We start from the raw sequence: 15,440 nt of genomic DNA on the forward strand, positions 1-15,440 counted from the left end.
CGCTCAGTGGAACGAGCTAACGAGAAAGTTTGGACACAATGCAGAATCCGTAAACGCTTATATCTTCTTCGATATAAAACAAAGAAGTCAGAAAAATGTTTTCGTTGGTTTTCTCGTCAAATGTTCCTCGTGAATCATCCCTTGATCGATGAATAAACATTATAATTTGCAATTTTGGTCAACATTTCACACGCTCGTTCCACCGTGTTCCGCCGCCTGTGCTTGGTCACGCTGGAGCTGGAATAAGGAGAGGCTGATCCGTTTGCCTTGAGTTTTCTCTCCAGGCAATCACGCGTTGAAGTCAGAGAAAACTACCGCGTTTTCACTCCTGTTTGCTGAACCAGAGAGAGAACAGACGAGTCGATCTCGGGCCCAAAAGTTTGAAACGAGCTGCTCGAGCACATTGGCAGATCCAGCAAATTGGCAACATTGTCTTTTCTCCATTTAAACCTATGAAAATGTATCGATACTTGGAGGGGTCAGGTTCTCCGACAAGGATCGATTATTTAGAATATGTTTAAATGGAGGAAATCCGGTGTTGCCAAATTGCTGGATCCGCCTCTGCTCGAGCGGTGTGATAATTCCTTCCTTAGATCTCAGCGGTAGATCCCCAATGAGCCAAAGCGGATCTATGATCGGAAAAGCGATCCCCGAGTCTTTTCTCCCACCAAATGGATCGTATCCGATAATTGTTCGATTCGATGTATCGTTTGGTTCAAAACAATAGAACATTACGTCAAAAAAATCTTAGGATTTAAGTTGGAAAAGCTGAAAATGAGAAAATTCCTAACAATTCGCTTTTTGTTGCCATTTTGTACTCATAAGAATCAAAACTCCTTCACAAAAAACCCGTTCCCTTAGATTACTCAATTGACTTTTGAGGCTACGTCTACATGTTGAACCAATCCATATCGATACGATCTCACCTTTTTGATGTGTCAAATACGACCCATAAATCGGTGATGGATGAGCGATGGATAAGCAGGATTCGAGTACAGTGCCGAGCGTCTCAGTTGAAAATACGTTATTCTTTTCAATCTTACTATCAGAAAACTTGAACGGAGAAAGAGAAGCGTGTGGAAAAAATTAACAGCTGTAATGATTAGCCTTAATCTCTAAAGAAAACATGTTTTGCATTTGACTCTGCTCTCTCCAATCATGTCCGTGGCGCTTTAGAGAACGGTGCCGACGACCAATGCAGGGTGTCTAGCATTAGGATTTTCCCGATTCTATCAGGATTTGAGGTAAGGATTTTATCCCGATTTCATCAGGATTTGAGTAAAAATCGCTCGTAAAATCAGAATTTGAGAAAAGTCGGCCGTCCGCTTATTTTCCGTCAATTATCCGCTGCGTCCGTTAATTTTTCTCCGCAAAAAATCAGGATTTAGAAAAACTATGAAATCAAGATTTATCAAAAATCAGGATGTAATCAGGATTCCCTAAAATGAAGAAAAACTAGACACCCTGAATAGGTAACGAAAGAAAATCCGACGTGGAAATCATCAACAGGAAAATTTTATGCCGTGTTGATTATTCAAAGGGCCAATCAGTTTTTCCTGCAGGAGGTTTTTTTCCTTTTGCTTGATCTCATTTTTAGTCAAATCATTTCAACAATGGGAAATACAGATTGGAGATGCCCGTAGTAGTCCTGTGATAAAGTCTACCTGTAGGTAGAAATGCTACGTTCCGTTCCGTGCCATTGGCGCTCAATATGATTTCATCGCATGGTATGGAACGCCTTCAAAATGATATGATACAACTCGTGAAACAACTGCCGCCAAGCACTATGCCATGCCATGCGGCTTCTTGGCCAAGTTTCTGTTTAAATTACTCAACACTCGGTCGTCACTAACAGCCGTTGTTTTAATAGGAGCGAGCACTTTGCAGCATGAAGTAACAAGCTGATATTTTTGTTGTTTAATTTATTTGTTCATCTTCTCTCCTTATGTATCACTGTGTGCCTAGTGTGGAGAAAAAAATCATGATCTGCGATAAAATTTAATTACGTTTTACTGTTTCACAAGTTTCAATTAAAATTTCATTTTTATGTTTTAACAAGTACTTATTATGTGTGGAAATCTAATACATTTTTATCTTAATTTTGTGTTATAGTTCCTTGGAAGCACTGAGGTAGATCAACCCAAAGGTATAGAAGTTGTTAAGGAAGGCATTAGGAAGTTGAAATTTAATCAGCACTTGAAGAAGTCAGAAGGCTCATCAAAAATACCGAAAGTAGAACTTACCATAAGTGTAGATGGAGTTGCCATCCAGGAACCAAAAACAAAGGTGTGTATTACTAGAAATCTTGCTTAAAAACTGTGACGTGGGTTCTGAATCAGAGGGGTCATTCCCTAATTTTACACGTTTAAATTAGAGATCTTTACAATCTCCTACTCTGGGGGGGGGGGGGGGGTGTATCCAAAAATTCAAAACCACCCTTTTTTCAAAATTGAATTGAAACATTAAGTAGCGATTCAGAATTATGCTTTTTTTTTGCATCAGTTTTTCACATGAGGTTGCCGTAACCTACACGTAATAGAATGCAATGAAAACTGGAGGTATCTTTTGAAAATTTTGAGACAAGATCAGCTCTTATTCTGGTTTTCCATTGAAACTTTGAATGTGCATACAAGCTGGACTTTACAATTTCACATCACTTCTTAATTTTAATTTCTTAGAATACAACTTTTCATAAGTTAGTTTGGAACAAGAGTCACTTATAACTCTAAATCTAAAGATTCAGCTTTTTTGTTAATCTTCATTTTTACCATAGGAATGATCATGAAAACATGTTCAAGCTGGCTATTTTGTATCGCATGCTTGAAAATTGGCATTGTACAAATCGAGACATCTTTTCCAATTTGTATTTGATCCTAATTTTTATTAAAAGCAGTTATATTTTCTCATATCTTCTTCTAATTTCTATGACTACTGAATTTTTAAATTATTCTAATAATTTCATCAAAAAGCACTTTTTTAGCACAATTTTTAGCGTATTTTCTTTAAAAGAAAGATGAGCCATTATTGTGGTAACTTATTCGTTCTGTCTCTTTATATTTTCAGCGGATATTGTATCAATATCCTCTTCATCGTATCTCCTATTGTGCCGATGATAAGGGTGAAAAAAGGTTTTTCAGCTTTATTGCCAAAGAATCAGCAGAAAGTGAACAGCACACCTGTTTTGTGTTTGTCTCAGACAAACTTGCAGAAGAAATCACGCTCACGATAGGACAAGCTTTTGATTTAGCCTACAAGTAAGGACTTAACTTTTTTTCTCAATTGTATTTGTGTCTCACATCATGATTCCACTGAACAAAATTCTATGCTTACTGTTTCGTTTTTGCACACAGGGTTCTCATACAGCCCATTCTTAAAGTACACAACGTGGGGGAGGGGGGGGGGCTCCTGAGTACTATGACCTTATAAAATCCAACTTTCAATGTGCCAATCTTGAGAAAAGGAGGGCTGAAAAATTAATATTTTGGTCTTTTTACAGACAATATTTTGTACAATTTTTTAGCATCTTTTTGGCGATCAAGGAGAGCTCTTGTTTTCTCACTGGTTAAGAAAATAAAACAGAGAGTACACAGTAAAAATAAAATTCTTCCGAATGATAACAGCAGAGTGTCCGCATATAATACGCATATAATCACAGTCCCACATTGCTATTAGAAAATGGGTATGAAAAGGTTGAAAAATGTACTTTTCAGCCTCGCTTCTCTAAGATTGGCACACACTAATTTCAATTTTAAGCGCTCATCGTGCATAGAGGCTTGTCAAGATCATCATTTCAAACAGAATAAAAATTTGGCCAGTGCTAAATTTCTTGGTACTCCATTTAATTCCTTTTCTAAACTCTTAAAGGGCTTCTTTTACTCTACGTGCTAATTTTTTTGAAATTAGTAGAGGAATTACAAAAATGTGCACAATTTTACAAATGCCAAATGAACGTGGGATCTTTTTTAAATTGACCATCTTAATAGACTTGAAGCTCCAATAAGGTTGAACATTTCATAGAGGAAAGTGTGGCAGACCATTTTCTATCTTGAATATCTTGCTCAGAAATAATTTTTGAAGGTCAAATAGTTTGAATAATTACTATACCCATTATTGCACATGTTGCAAAACTTGATCTCTAACTTTAACTTGAATTCAGACAGATTACATCGGTTCTCTTCTTGTATAACTGAAATGTCAATTGTCAGAGTGCTTTATTTGCCTCCTTTATAAATTAACTCGTAGTCTATCATCATGGAAATATTTTACTTACTCTCATTTGTTTTAGACGGTTCCTTGAGTTAGAGGCAGAGAGGAAAGTAATGGTGCTATCTCAAAGAGTGAAGCGACTTGAAACAGAGAACTCAGCATTCCGGGAACGCCTATCTGATGTGATATCTTATTTGGTAAGTCTGCTTCAATTTTCATTGTCCCATGTTGGGTATATCTTCAATAGGTACTGATTGTGAGGGATTGAAAAAGTATGATGCCGTTTAGATTTTAATCAAAGACTTCCATTCACTAATCCCATCCTCTAAAATAATGCTACACTATTTACATGTTGGGTGCAACAAGGGTACCCAACACTAAAGAGGTGCAAAGGTTAAGAGCTCTCGCAAAAAAGTGCAAGGACTTATCAAACAAGGGCACCTCTGAGGAAGTGCCTCTATCTCATGCATCATCCCAATAAATTCATCACCCACTGAAGTATACAAATAGGTACCAAATATGACTCAGATCAGAGTAAAATTTGCAGGAAAACTTAAATATGGACAGCACAATGCATACCTATTTATGACAAGTCAGTGTCTGCGAAGGGAATTCAATGCATACCTATTTATGACAAGTCAGCGTCTGCGAAGAGAATTCAATCATGACCGCTGGAGGCAACTGGTCGCAACATGAGCAGCGCACTTAAAGTTGTTCTTGGTCATTCTGAAGCATCTAGCTCTTTTTATTAACGCACTTATGAGAGTGAACCAAAGACTGAGTATTAAAATGATGCATCATATTTATGTATTGGCAGAAAAGTTCCAAGTAATGGACTATTGTTATATCTACAAAGAATGCTTCACTAACTATGCAAGCAAATACTCAGTAACTTTTGAGAGATCGATCTGAATAATCTAGCACACGGAAAAAAAAAGAATTGCTGATTCAGCAATTGTTGCTAAAAACAGTGAGTGCAATGTTTCAACGCAGATTTTACAACAAAAAATGCTACTTTAACCACATTGTAAACCAATTAAACCACGGGGGTGGTTAAAATAGCATTTTTTTGTTGTAAAATCTGCGTTGAAACATTGCACTCACTGTTTTTAGCAATTGAATTGCTGAATCAGCAATTCTTTTTTTTTCCGCGCAGGGCTCCCACAGTGGGTGATGAACTCCAGATTTCAAGATGGTAATTTTTAGTGTACAGTCGAGGGCAACTCAGAGGTAAATCAGAAGCATTCATCAATTAACTAGTGGTGGTTTAATTTCTTAATTTTAATTTATAATATTTTCTGTCACAGGAAGGGCACCCACAGTTACAAGAAGATCTCCAAAACTACATGAGACGCAACAATATCACAAACATGCTGGAAGTAAGCCAAAGCACCCCAAGTAACGAAACGAACAGCTCGATGTCATCACCACAAAATTCACAAAATGTTTCGCAGAATGGAACTCAGAATGGATCGCAAAATGGCTCACAAAATGGTAAATGTGGTGATCAACCTTCTCACTAATACAAGATGAACACATGTTGAAGACATAATTGATCTTTAATCTTGTTGCTTGAATGGGAAAACAATAATATTAAGGAGCAATGCACCAATGGGCTAAAATTAAGACTTGATCATGAAGAATCTTTTCCCAAGATTTCAAGGCAGAATGTTTTACAATTTTATTTTTTGTAAAATAAATTGAACATAAGAGGAAACTAGGCAACCTTTGAACTATGTAATTGGACCGCTTTTTGCAATTAGTACCTACAAATTCTAACTCAGTTTAGGAATAATGTTTGTACTATTAGTTTTCCTGTGCATATAAGTGTTTTTACAAATGAGCCAGAAATTGTAGTTTCCAATTGCAAAATGTACTCCAATTCTGGTTAAATACATTCATTTACTTCAAATCTGAGCTCAATAATGAGCAGGAAAAATATTGAAAATAGTGCCAACTTCTATGAAGTGAGTCTCTAATATCTATTGACCACATAGCTTTTAAACAATGAAAGTCCTTTCACCTGCATGTCCTCTCATAATTGAGAAACCATCAGTATTTGGAAAAACAACATTATTTCAGAGATTGGTTTGACTCTGGTGTCAGTCAAAATGATCAGTGAACTAGTGGTGCGAACTGAGACATCTACTGTAAATTATGAAGTTTAATGTGCCAATCAACACGGTGTATAAATTATCAAAGGGTTTTGAAACTATGGACCTTCAGACGGGTTGCGATTTCATTATTATGATACATTTTTCGAGGTAGAATACGATTTTTGCAACAAAAATTAATTGAAAGTAAACTCCGACCAAGATATTAATGTTTTCTATGCACGAATTCGGATTTCTTGCATACAAAAAAAAGCCATATCCAACTGGAGTTAAAATGCACACTAAACGTTAGGCTAACAGTCTCTGCGGTATGAAAATATGACAACCTCAAACTCGGCACTTTACTTAGCTGTTGTATGTTGTTAACACTTTGAGCAACACAGGGCGGGGAAGGAACACTGCTTGATTAAAAAGTGAACAAAGAAATGAAGAATCTGCTAATATCAAAATGGCATGTGATTTGATTCTTGTAGACTCTGTTTGTCTTGTGAGTGATAATTTTGAAGTGTTCGTCACCACTTCTGAATAAAAAAGGTAATATCTTGGTTAGGAGTTTATCAAGTAATTTTTGACATGTTCAAATACCGCAAACGAGATATGTGGTTTTGGAATTACGCGATCAATGTGTACATTAGAGCGTCTAAATTTGTACCTTGTTTTGCGGTCCATTCATTTAATTTCCAGTGCTTTCTAAGTTGATGTAATGTGTTTTTTTTTTTGGTTTTATAGGTTACTTGTTGTTGCTCAACTTCAATGACTCAAATAATCAGACTTCTCCCCCTCCTGTTCCACCCAGAGCTTTCCAGAATCAGCCTTTCGAACAAAATGATTTGATCAGGTATATATCTTAAATTTTATTTACTGCACTGCATTTCTTTGTCCCATCTTGATCTCCTCATGAGAAGAAGGAGTTGACGAACTTTTTAAATAAAGAAAATTCTACCCTTTTACCCATAATAATACAAACAAAATTGAAAATACTCAAAGAATACAGCCCAGAAAAATTTAGGATCATTAAGATGTGTTGAACTTTAGTACAGACTTTCTCCATGTTAAAAAAAAAATGTAAAGAATGAATATGATATCATTATGATTCAATGATGTTCAACTCAGAAGCAAAGAAGATAAACTTCATCAAAATGGTTACGAATGTCAATAAAAAGAGTGAACAGGGAGTTTTGCAAGAAATGCAGGAGTGCCTACTCTGTGAATGGCTTCGGTGGCTAGGTATTGTGGAGCGCTAAAAAGCTCTCTGTAAGCGGCTTTCATGTACGCATATCACTTGTCCTCCAATTCCAAGACAAATGACACATTCAGAGCCTAGAATCACTTCCGTAGAAGAAAGGCCTTCAGAATAATGAAACTTGACCGGAGACTGTCCAGAAATATGTATCAGAAGAATAGAGATGACATGCTTTTGAATTATACAACCCAATTATAGACTGTTGAATTTCTTGCATACAATTTTATTTTTTAGAACATCTGAAAAATTGAATATGATCATTTTAGGACAGATTCATAAAAAATGTAGCCCTAAAGGACTGTGCAAGGAATACGAAGAAACTTAGAGCCAGCTGAATTTTGATGCGATTCTCTTTACCACCTCCAAAGCACAATAAATTAATTGTTGAAATCGAACTTCATATCTGCTAATGTTGAGAAAAGCAAGGCTGAAACATGAATCTGCATTCTTATTTGCATTTTTTATTGAAAATGTGGGTCTGTTCCTGTGTGTGTGTGTGTGTTTTGAGACACAGTGCCGCACACTGTTATCATTTGTAAGAATTGAATTCTTTGTGTCCATCTTATCTGCCCGGCCAGCAAGGAAACAAAAGCCTTTTATAAAAACAATAAGCTTTCTTGTAACGCATCGCCCCCTAAGATGATAATATCCTGTCCCTCTCCTTCTTTTATTAGCGTTTTATTTCAACCTTTTCAATGATATTGGTTTTGATGAAAGGTTGAATTAGTTAAAAATATTACCGTGGGTGTATTTTAAGGGCACCGTATCGATTCTCTCACATGTATAAGTTGTATTTCCTTTATTGATGATTTTTTAAATCTGTTTTTTTTTTCATCTGCAGCAATAATAATTTTGAGCCAGCTGTTGGCACCAAACTTGAGGGACTATTACTCGATGAATTAGATGACGATTTCAATCCTCGAGCCTATGAAACAGTAGGTGACTCCTCTGCAGCTCAAAACCAAACTGGTTTCACATCAAACGGCAATCTTCACTCTCCACCTCCTTTATGTAAGTTCTGGTCTTGAACTTCGGGTTTTTTTGTTGTTTTTTTTTTTCACCATTAAGGGCTTTATGCAAGTCAATGCCGGACATTCTCTACATGAATATTTCATGGATAATGGAACTGTTGCAAACTTCAATTAGAGCAAAAAGAAGAGTCGTTTTCTACAAAAAATAATTCAATAATCACAATGAGCGCATCAAAAAAGTCTGAAATACACTCCTAACTTCACAATCTGCGCAAGAAATACGCTTTTTTTAAGCCTCCTGCTTGCAAAACGATACTATAACATTTCGTAAGAGACTTCGTCCATCAAACCCCTGCTCACTAAGATGCTACACAACATTCAACATGGCTGACGCTTCCTGATGCACTCATTGTGGTTTTTGAGCCATTTTCTATGAGGAACAACTCTTCTGTTTGCGCTAGCTGAAGTTTGCAACAGGCCCATTTGGGGATAAATTAATTAATTTCATCCGTGACATTAGACAACTTGTATCTTGATTGTAGTATGTCAACATTGCCTCTCCTATAGGTATTATTTTCTCGAAGGGTAATGGGTTAACTTTATTTCTTGAGTCGACATAGAATACCGTTTAAAAGGAGGAAGGAAAGTGTTCAAAAAATGCCCAAGAAAAGTTTTTGGGATGGATCTGTGAGCCTGACCTCAACCTGGCACGCAACATTTTAAGTGTCAAAACAACATCAAAATGGCTCAAAGAAACAATCACTGCAAAGGTGGAGGTTTTTTTTAGGGGAAAAAATGTATGAACAAGTTTAATAAATGGATCTATTATAGAAGTTGAGCTTTTACCATTGCTCATAAATCCTTTCGAATGGTTGCTTTTGAAAATGTATTTAATTATTGATTATGTAATTTCTTGTATTATCTCAGTGGCTCCTCCGCCGAAAACAAACCGAGACACAGCTCGAAGATCAAACCCACCCAACAATTTCTCTAAGAACAACATCAATGGTGCATCCATGAATGGTGGAAGTGAGGACGTTTTTGGGCTTACACCATTCAACAACAATAAGATGAGCTCCGCATCATTAGATCCTTTTGGAATGGCTGATTTCTCAAACCAAGATACTGCAAGCAATGGAACTTCACAGCACAACGATATGGACAGCGCCATGTCCCTGCTCGACAAGAGAATCTTAGAAATGAAGGTAAATCTTTAGCACACGTATCTATTAATCTTAATCTAATTAATCTTTGTTCAAATTTTTGTTCAGAAAACGCGTAGCTCTTTTGAGAACGATTTGATAGTTTATCCATCAATTGATACTTTCTAGATTTTGAGGCATTTTTTATGATATTGCCGAGCGTCACACATGCTGTAGTACGTCAGGTATTTGTACCCAAGATTTGACTCAGGAACACTTTGGAATAACTGGCATAACTTTTGAGGTACTTCTTGAGTAATTACCGTCAATCGTTTTGTCTTCAGATTTGTGATATTCACTCAAGGTGTCCTTTTGAAATTATTTCAAAGGATTTTCTTGGTCAAATCTTGTTCACAAATACCTGGCGCACTGAAGCACATTTCATACTTATAAGACGCTTAGAAAATTGTGGAAAAAATCCTGAAGTCCAGAATTTACAAGGGTCATCTAAAATGTAGTTCACTGCATAGTTCCTTAAGAACAAAAAATGATACATCTTCGTAAAAATACTGTAACTCTCCATGTTTAGAGCCCTCCAAAAAATCTAAGTTTTTGAAATTAGCACCAGCTGTTTGTGAGAAAATAAACTCTTATGTGAGAAAATCCCAACGAGCTCTGGTCACTAAATAAGGGACCCATTACTCACTCTTTCAGGAAGTTGCACTTTTCCACTAAAATTTCTGCAATTTTTGATCGTTCGATTTCAATACCCAGAGGTAAAAAATCGTAAATTGTGTCAATTGTCTGTTGTCAACCCTCTTCAAAAATGTTAGGACCGTCAGCACTTACAAAACTGTCTCCTGCAGAATGACTTGAATGCCAAAACCAATGTTCATCACGGACGCTTTCATGCTCTCTCAAAAGAGCTTCCTTTGTTTAGGTATACATATTTTGAAAATGTATGTGCGCATCATCTTTGCAAGTAAATGATGATAAATACTGGCACTATTTTCATTATGGCAGCAAAAAGACAAGTTGATCACTGGATTTCCCATTTAGCAACACTTTGCAACAGCAATCCTATGATGACATGAACAACATTGACCCATATTGACCCAATAACCATGAAATCGTGATGGAACCTTTCAGGTTTTCCCTCAAATTCAATGTTTTTAATGAGAATATGGCATGGCCCCTTGCCTTTCAAAATTGGTCTTATGTTTTTTGCTTCACTTTTTGTAGGATGGATTCAGCCGAGGTCTATCTATGTGCACAGAAGACTTCTCGATTGAGAGTTTGGACCCTCTCCGGAAGTGATCCCAATATCCTACTGGCGTTTTTGAACAGCTCTACTTAGAGTATATGTATTTTCTGCATCACATTCCTCCAGGATAGAAAAGCATCTGACGGTATGTTCCTGTATGAGTGAAATCCTTTCATACACGGCATCCCTGTAAAACCGTTAAATTCGTGAGAATGAAAAAGTACCTGTACTGGAAGTAACTTGGAAGGCATTAGTAATTTTTAAGGTTTCAACTTGAAAGCAATGAACGCTATGCAAACTGTAGTTTTTTTAAACATGATTTTTTACACTTGGTTTGCTTTAGTTGTATTTTTCAACCATATTTGGTTACTTTTTGCAGTTTTCAAAATTGTATCAAACATGCAACTATGTGATGCTCCATTCACCATTCTAATATTTTTCCTCTTGTATATTAATTTTTGCTGTGCCTTTTTGAACTCTTCTAATTTCAAACCATTACATCACTGATTTTTTGTTGTTTTTAAGAGTTTATTTCTTTTCAATTGTATCTATGTGTATGTATGTAACCGCTGTGCTTTCTCTGTCCAATTACCTGAGGCGGATGTTTATTCTTGATCAGATTCATCCAAAGCAACCCCATTGAAGAAATTACTAAGTTCGCAGAATCAAACGGAAATGGACTGAGCATAATTAGATTTTTTTCTTCCGCCCCTATTACTGAAACTAAGTTTTTGAGGTCTTGTTTTAACTGTTCAGCAGTAAGTTTTATGGAAAGTACATGTATGGCCTCGTAACCTGTATATTTTTAAAAACCCGCCTCTCTCAAAACTGAGTTTTCTACTTCCAGTCAATTGATACTTGACTGAGGTTTTGCACATTTTGACGAGTTGCAGATTCGCTAGTTTTGTGCTTTCTGTGAATGGTTCCTTTAAGTTACTCAGACCATAGAGCAGTTAACTTGACTTTTTCTTTACCCAGTTTTGTTATCATTTGAGTACTGGCCCAATTAGTTCTAGATTATAACTTTTTGCTCATCACACCAAAAAATGAAAGGAAAAAAGTCATCATGATTTCAAAGTAAACAGTTTTAATATCAAGCAGTTAATCCACTCTTTCGGAGGAAAACTTTATTTAGTTTTATGGAAAAAACATCGCTCAAAAAGCTCTAAAAAATTCAAGATTCTAATGTGACCCCTGTAGTTAAAAAAGGGTTGAACACACACAGTCTAAACAGGATTTTTCTTAGTATTGTGCTAGTGTTTTGTCTTTTTGTCTCAAAATATCACGCGCATTTAAAAGCAAAGTGAAGGAGAGAAAAGAAAGAGCTACCCAGCGTGTATCTGAGAGACCCAGTAATCTGAATCTAATGCCAACAGTGAGTGAAAGTAGTATTTCAGTAAAGTAAAACTCTTGCAGAAAATTCAGGGTATGAGATAGAAACGAAAATTAGGGATGAATCAAATAATTTTATTCCCATCCTTGTACAATTATGAACACATTTTGACTAGAATATGTGAATTCACATTAAACAAAGAACTCTTTGCAGCTGTTGGAAGCAACAAAAATTGAATGCAAGTTTTCTGAGTGGAGATGGCTATCCTGATTGATATTAAAATTATGAAATTCCGTACTAGGACTACAATATCGGCATATTATGCTAAGTTCTTTTGCTGTTGCATAACATGTAAATATTAGGCTAGCAAGCTCATTAAATTCATACTCCTTTGTGTACTGTTATTTTCCTGCCTTGTTATTACTACTAATAGGGTCTATGAAGTTTGTAAATAAATATTTTAAGACCTTAATCAATATTTCTCTTATTCTCAATGGAAGTTAGCGTTGATATATAGTTACATCAAAGATTCGGATTTTTATATATTGTATGAAATGAACCTCGAATAAACTGGCACTTACGTGAGACTGATTTTTTAAACTGCACTGAGCAGGCTGTCTACCATACTGGCAAGTTAAGGAAAAACGCTGTTTTAACATTCGAGATTAGCTAAATTTCCTCCAATGAAATGCTTATTTTTCAGGAGAGTTATGAATATTTTTTCTTGGAATTAACAGATAATGTAGATCTGATTGCAAATTAAATTCTCTGAAAAATTGGAGGAAAAATATTTAGATTTTCCTGATGCATTATCATTCATATTCAATCAAAGGAAATTTGGTAACGTCTCAAGGCTCAAACGGCGTTCTTTCCTGGCACTGCAGTTTGTCCTTCCCCTGTAAATCATATTCTTGACTCAGTGTGTCATATCATGAATTCAGAGGTGCTCCTTTTGACCTAGGCTTCCTTGCAAAAAACCAGTTTTTAGCTGTAGAAAATTCCCAATGAAATCACATGTCTTTAAAAAAATTGCATGAAACACCTTCCCATTTTACAACTTACATTTCTCGACAGTGTGATTTCAAGAGAAGCTGAAATATTTTAATTTTATCCTTTTATTCAGGTGAATATAACATTAGAATGCTATATTCATCATTGTTATATTGCTAAACCAATCTCCTATAAATATCTGATCTACTGTAAAAGTTAGGTAGTAGCTGTAGTCATAATGCATTTTAAAAAACGAAATAAAAGACATATCCGTGATAATGAACTGCTTCCATGATTTGTGTCGCAATTTTTTATGTATATTTTGTATGAACCTTCTATTCAATCTTTATTTTACACAGTTTTTGTTTATACATTTTTTGTCTATCATGTTGATGATTATAAATGATTTTATAGATCTTGTTAATTGATGGTTATATTTACACTGTTTTTGAATGTTGAATTAACATTCTGAGTGAATGTATTCAATGTGTCGGTGCAAATGATTGTGCAAATCTTTCAGCTTTCGTAGACGGAGCGAAGTTAATTTTTCTGTACTGTGTAAAGATATTGTTATATTGAGATTATTTTGTTTATTAATGATTGATTGATAAAATAAAGAAATTCTGTAAATCATGTTTTCCTCTTTGTTTTTCTAACTCTCCCTCCTTTCACAACTTAAAGTGAAAATATTCGATTTATTAAAAAAGCCCATGCTTTTAGGTGAAGAAGGCAATTAAAAGAAAATTCTAATTTTATAAATATCGAAAAATCTTGTAATTAATTAATGACTGGGTACTTTTTTATGATACCAATAAATTTAACGTTGCATCCTAGTTATCTTTTTACGCCTAAATTATTATCTTCACTCAAAACAGGAAGTGAATTTTTGTGAAAATGGTAAAATATGTTTTTCTTACCCTCTAATGTGAACTTAATTCAAAATGGATTTTACAGATCCTGTAAAAATATATAATTTGATTTATTTTTACAATCTGTAATTCATAATCCATTGTATGTTGGCCTTAATGGAAGTAGGTGAGGTGTGTTTAGTGAATTTCGTTTTCTCTTTCTCTCTTTTTGTGGTGAAACTATTGAAGCTTTTTTTATTCACATTTTTCTTTCAATTTAAGGCTCCACACATTAATGTCTAAGCAATACTTAACATTCCATACCTAAGTATTTGTAGAAATTAAAATGCATACAAAACTACTACGTCCAATATCCATGCTTAGACTTAATTTTATTCCTTGGATGGAAAACGAGGCAACTTTATTGGTAGAAGTTTTCACTGAAAATTCCGCCAGTAGAGAGGAAAATAATCTTGAAAATTTTAGAGCTACTACAATGAGAAGTTCTCCAATTAAGAGATTAACTAAGTACTGATGCACTTAAGATGAGAAGTCTGTGATGTTCCAAGCGTGAAGTCCAAGATGTGGTCTCTAAGTTTATAGCCATCTATATGTTTGCCCTCGAGTCTCGTTTCTTGATGCCAAGCAAAGATATGTCCTCCCAACCTTACCTTACTTAACTGAAAAAAAGAGCTGAATATCATTCATGACTTCAATTTCCCAACAATGTACCCACCCAGGTACCTGTCGATTTGGCTTCGAAAATGTTCTCTTTCACAATGGTGTGATGGTGTGTGGTCATTTTTTTAATGGAGGAAAAGTTTTGGCTCTTAATTCCATTCAGCTGTCACTTAATGACCTCATTCAATGAATATACTTATTTTTCTTGCATTGGCACCATTTAAACCTTTTAAATAATCTAATTTCCAGTCTGAATATGAATAAAACTTCCTTATGATACATCTCATCAATTTTAATACATAGGTGGGTAATTATGTAGCCAAAGTGCTAAAAAATGTGCAAGAATCATCTTGCATAAAAACTGTTTAATTCAACCATCATTTTTACTTTTTATAATTTAATTTCCTACCTAATCAACAAAATTCCCACCAAAGTTGTTATCATTGAATGAGAAATGTATTTAAAAATAATATTCTGACTCTAAAGGTTCTAAAGATGGCAATTGTGCCGGGGAGCCTCGACCGAAAATTATAATTGAATAAAATGGTTTTTATGTAAGTTAATTCTTGCACAATTTTTAGCATTTTGGCTAAATACCCACCTGTCAAGTTAATTATGTGCTACAACCAATATGTTACAAATTAATGA

General features: G+C 35.2%; 1 protein-coding gene across 2 annotated transcripts in view; it reads left to right on the plus strand.

The window, feature by feature from the left end:
* The window catches only part of ced-6 (PTB domain-containing adapter protein ced-6), a 96,436-nt gene extending 82,538 nt beyond the window's left edge, over nucleotides 1–13,898 (plus strand). For both annotated transcript variants that reach the window (XM_072302826.1, XM_019049291.2), the window contains 8 exons: nucleotides 2,113–2,286; nucleotides 3,064–3,254; nucleotides 4,286–4,403; nucleotides 5,514–5,700; nucleotides 7,050–7,158; nucleotides 8,405–8,574; nucleotides 9,462–9,739; nucleotides 10,919–13,898. In XM_072302826.1, coding sequence (XP_072158927.1) covers nucleotides 2,113–2,286; nucleotides 3,064–3,254; nucleotides 4,286–4,403; nucleotides 5,514–5,700; nucleotides 7,050–7,158; nucleotides 8,405–8,574; nucleotides 9,462–9,739; nucleotides 10,919–10,993 — 1,302 coding nt within the window. In that variant the 3' untranslated portion in view covers nucleotides 10,994–13,898. The remainder of the gene's footprint in view (nucleotides 1–2,112; nucleotides 2,287–3,063; nucleotides 3,255–4,285; nucleotides 4,404–5,513; nucleotides 5,701–7,049; nucleotides 7,159–8,404; nucleotides 8,575–9,461; nucleotides 9,740–10,918) is intronic.
* Nucleotides 13,899–15,440: the final 1,542 nt, after the last annotated feature.

The sequence above is a fragment of the Bemisia tabaci genome, chromosome 1, assembly GCF_918797505.1.
Source record: "Bemisia tabaci chromosome 1, PGI_BMITA_v3".
NCBI classification, from domain to species: Eukaryota; Metazoa; Arthropoda; class Insecta; order Hemiptera; family Aleyrodidae; genus Bemisia; species Bemisia tabaci.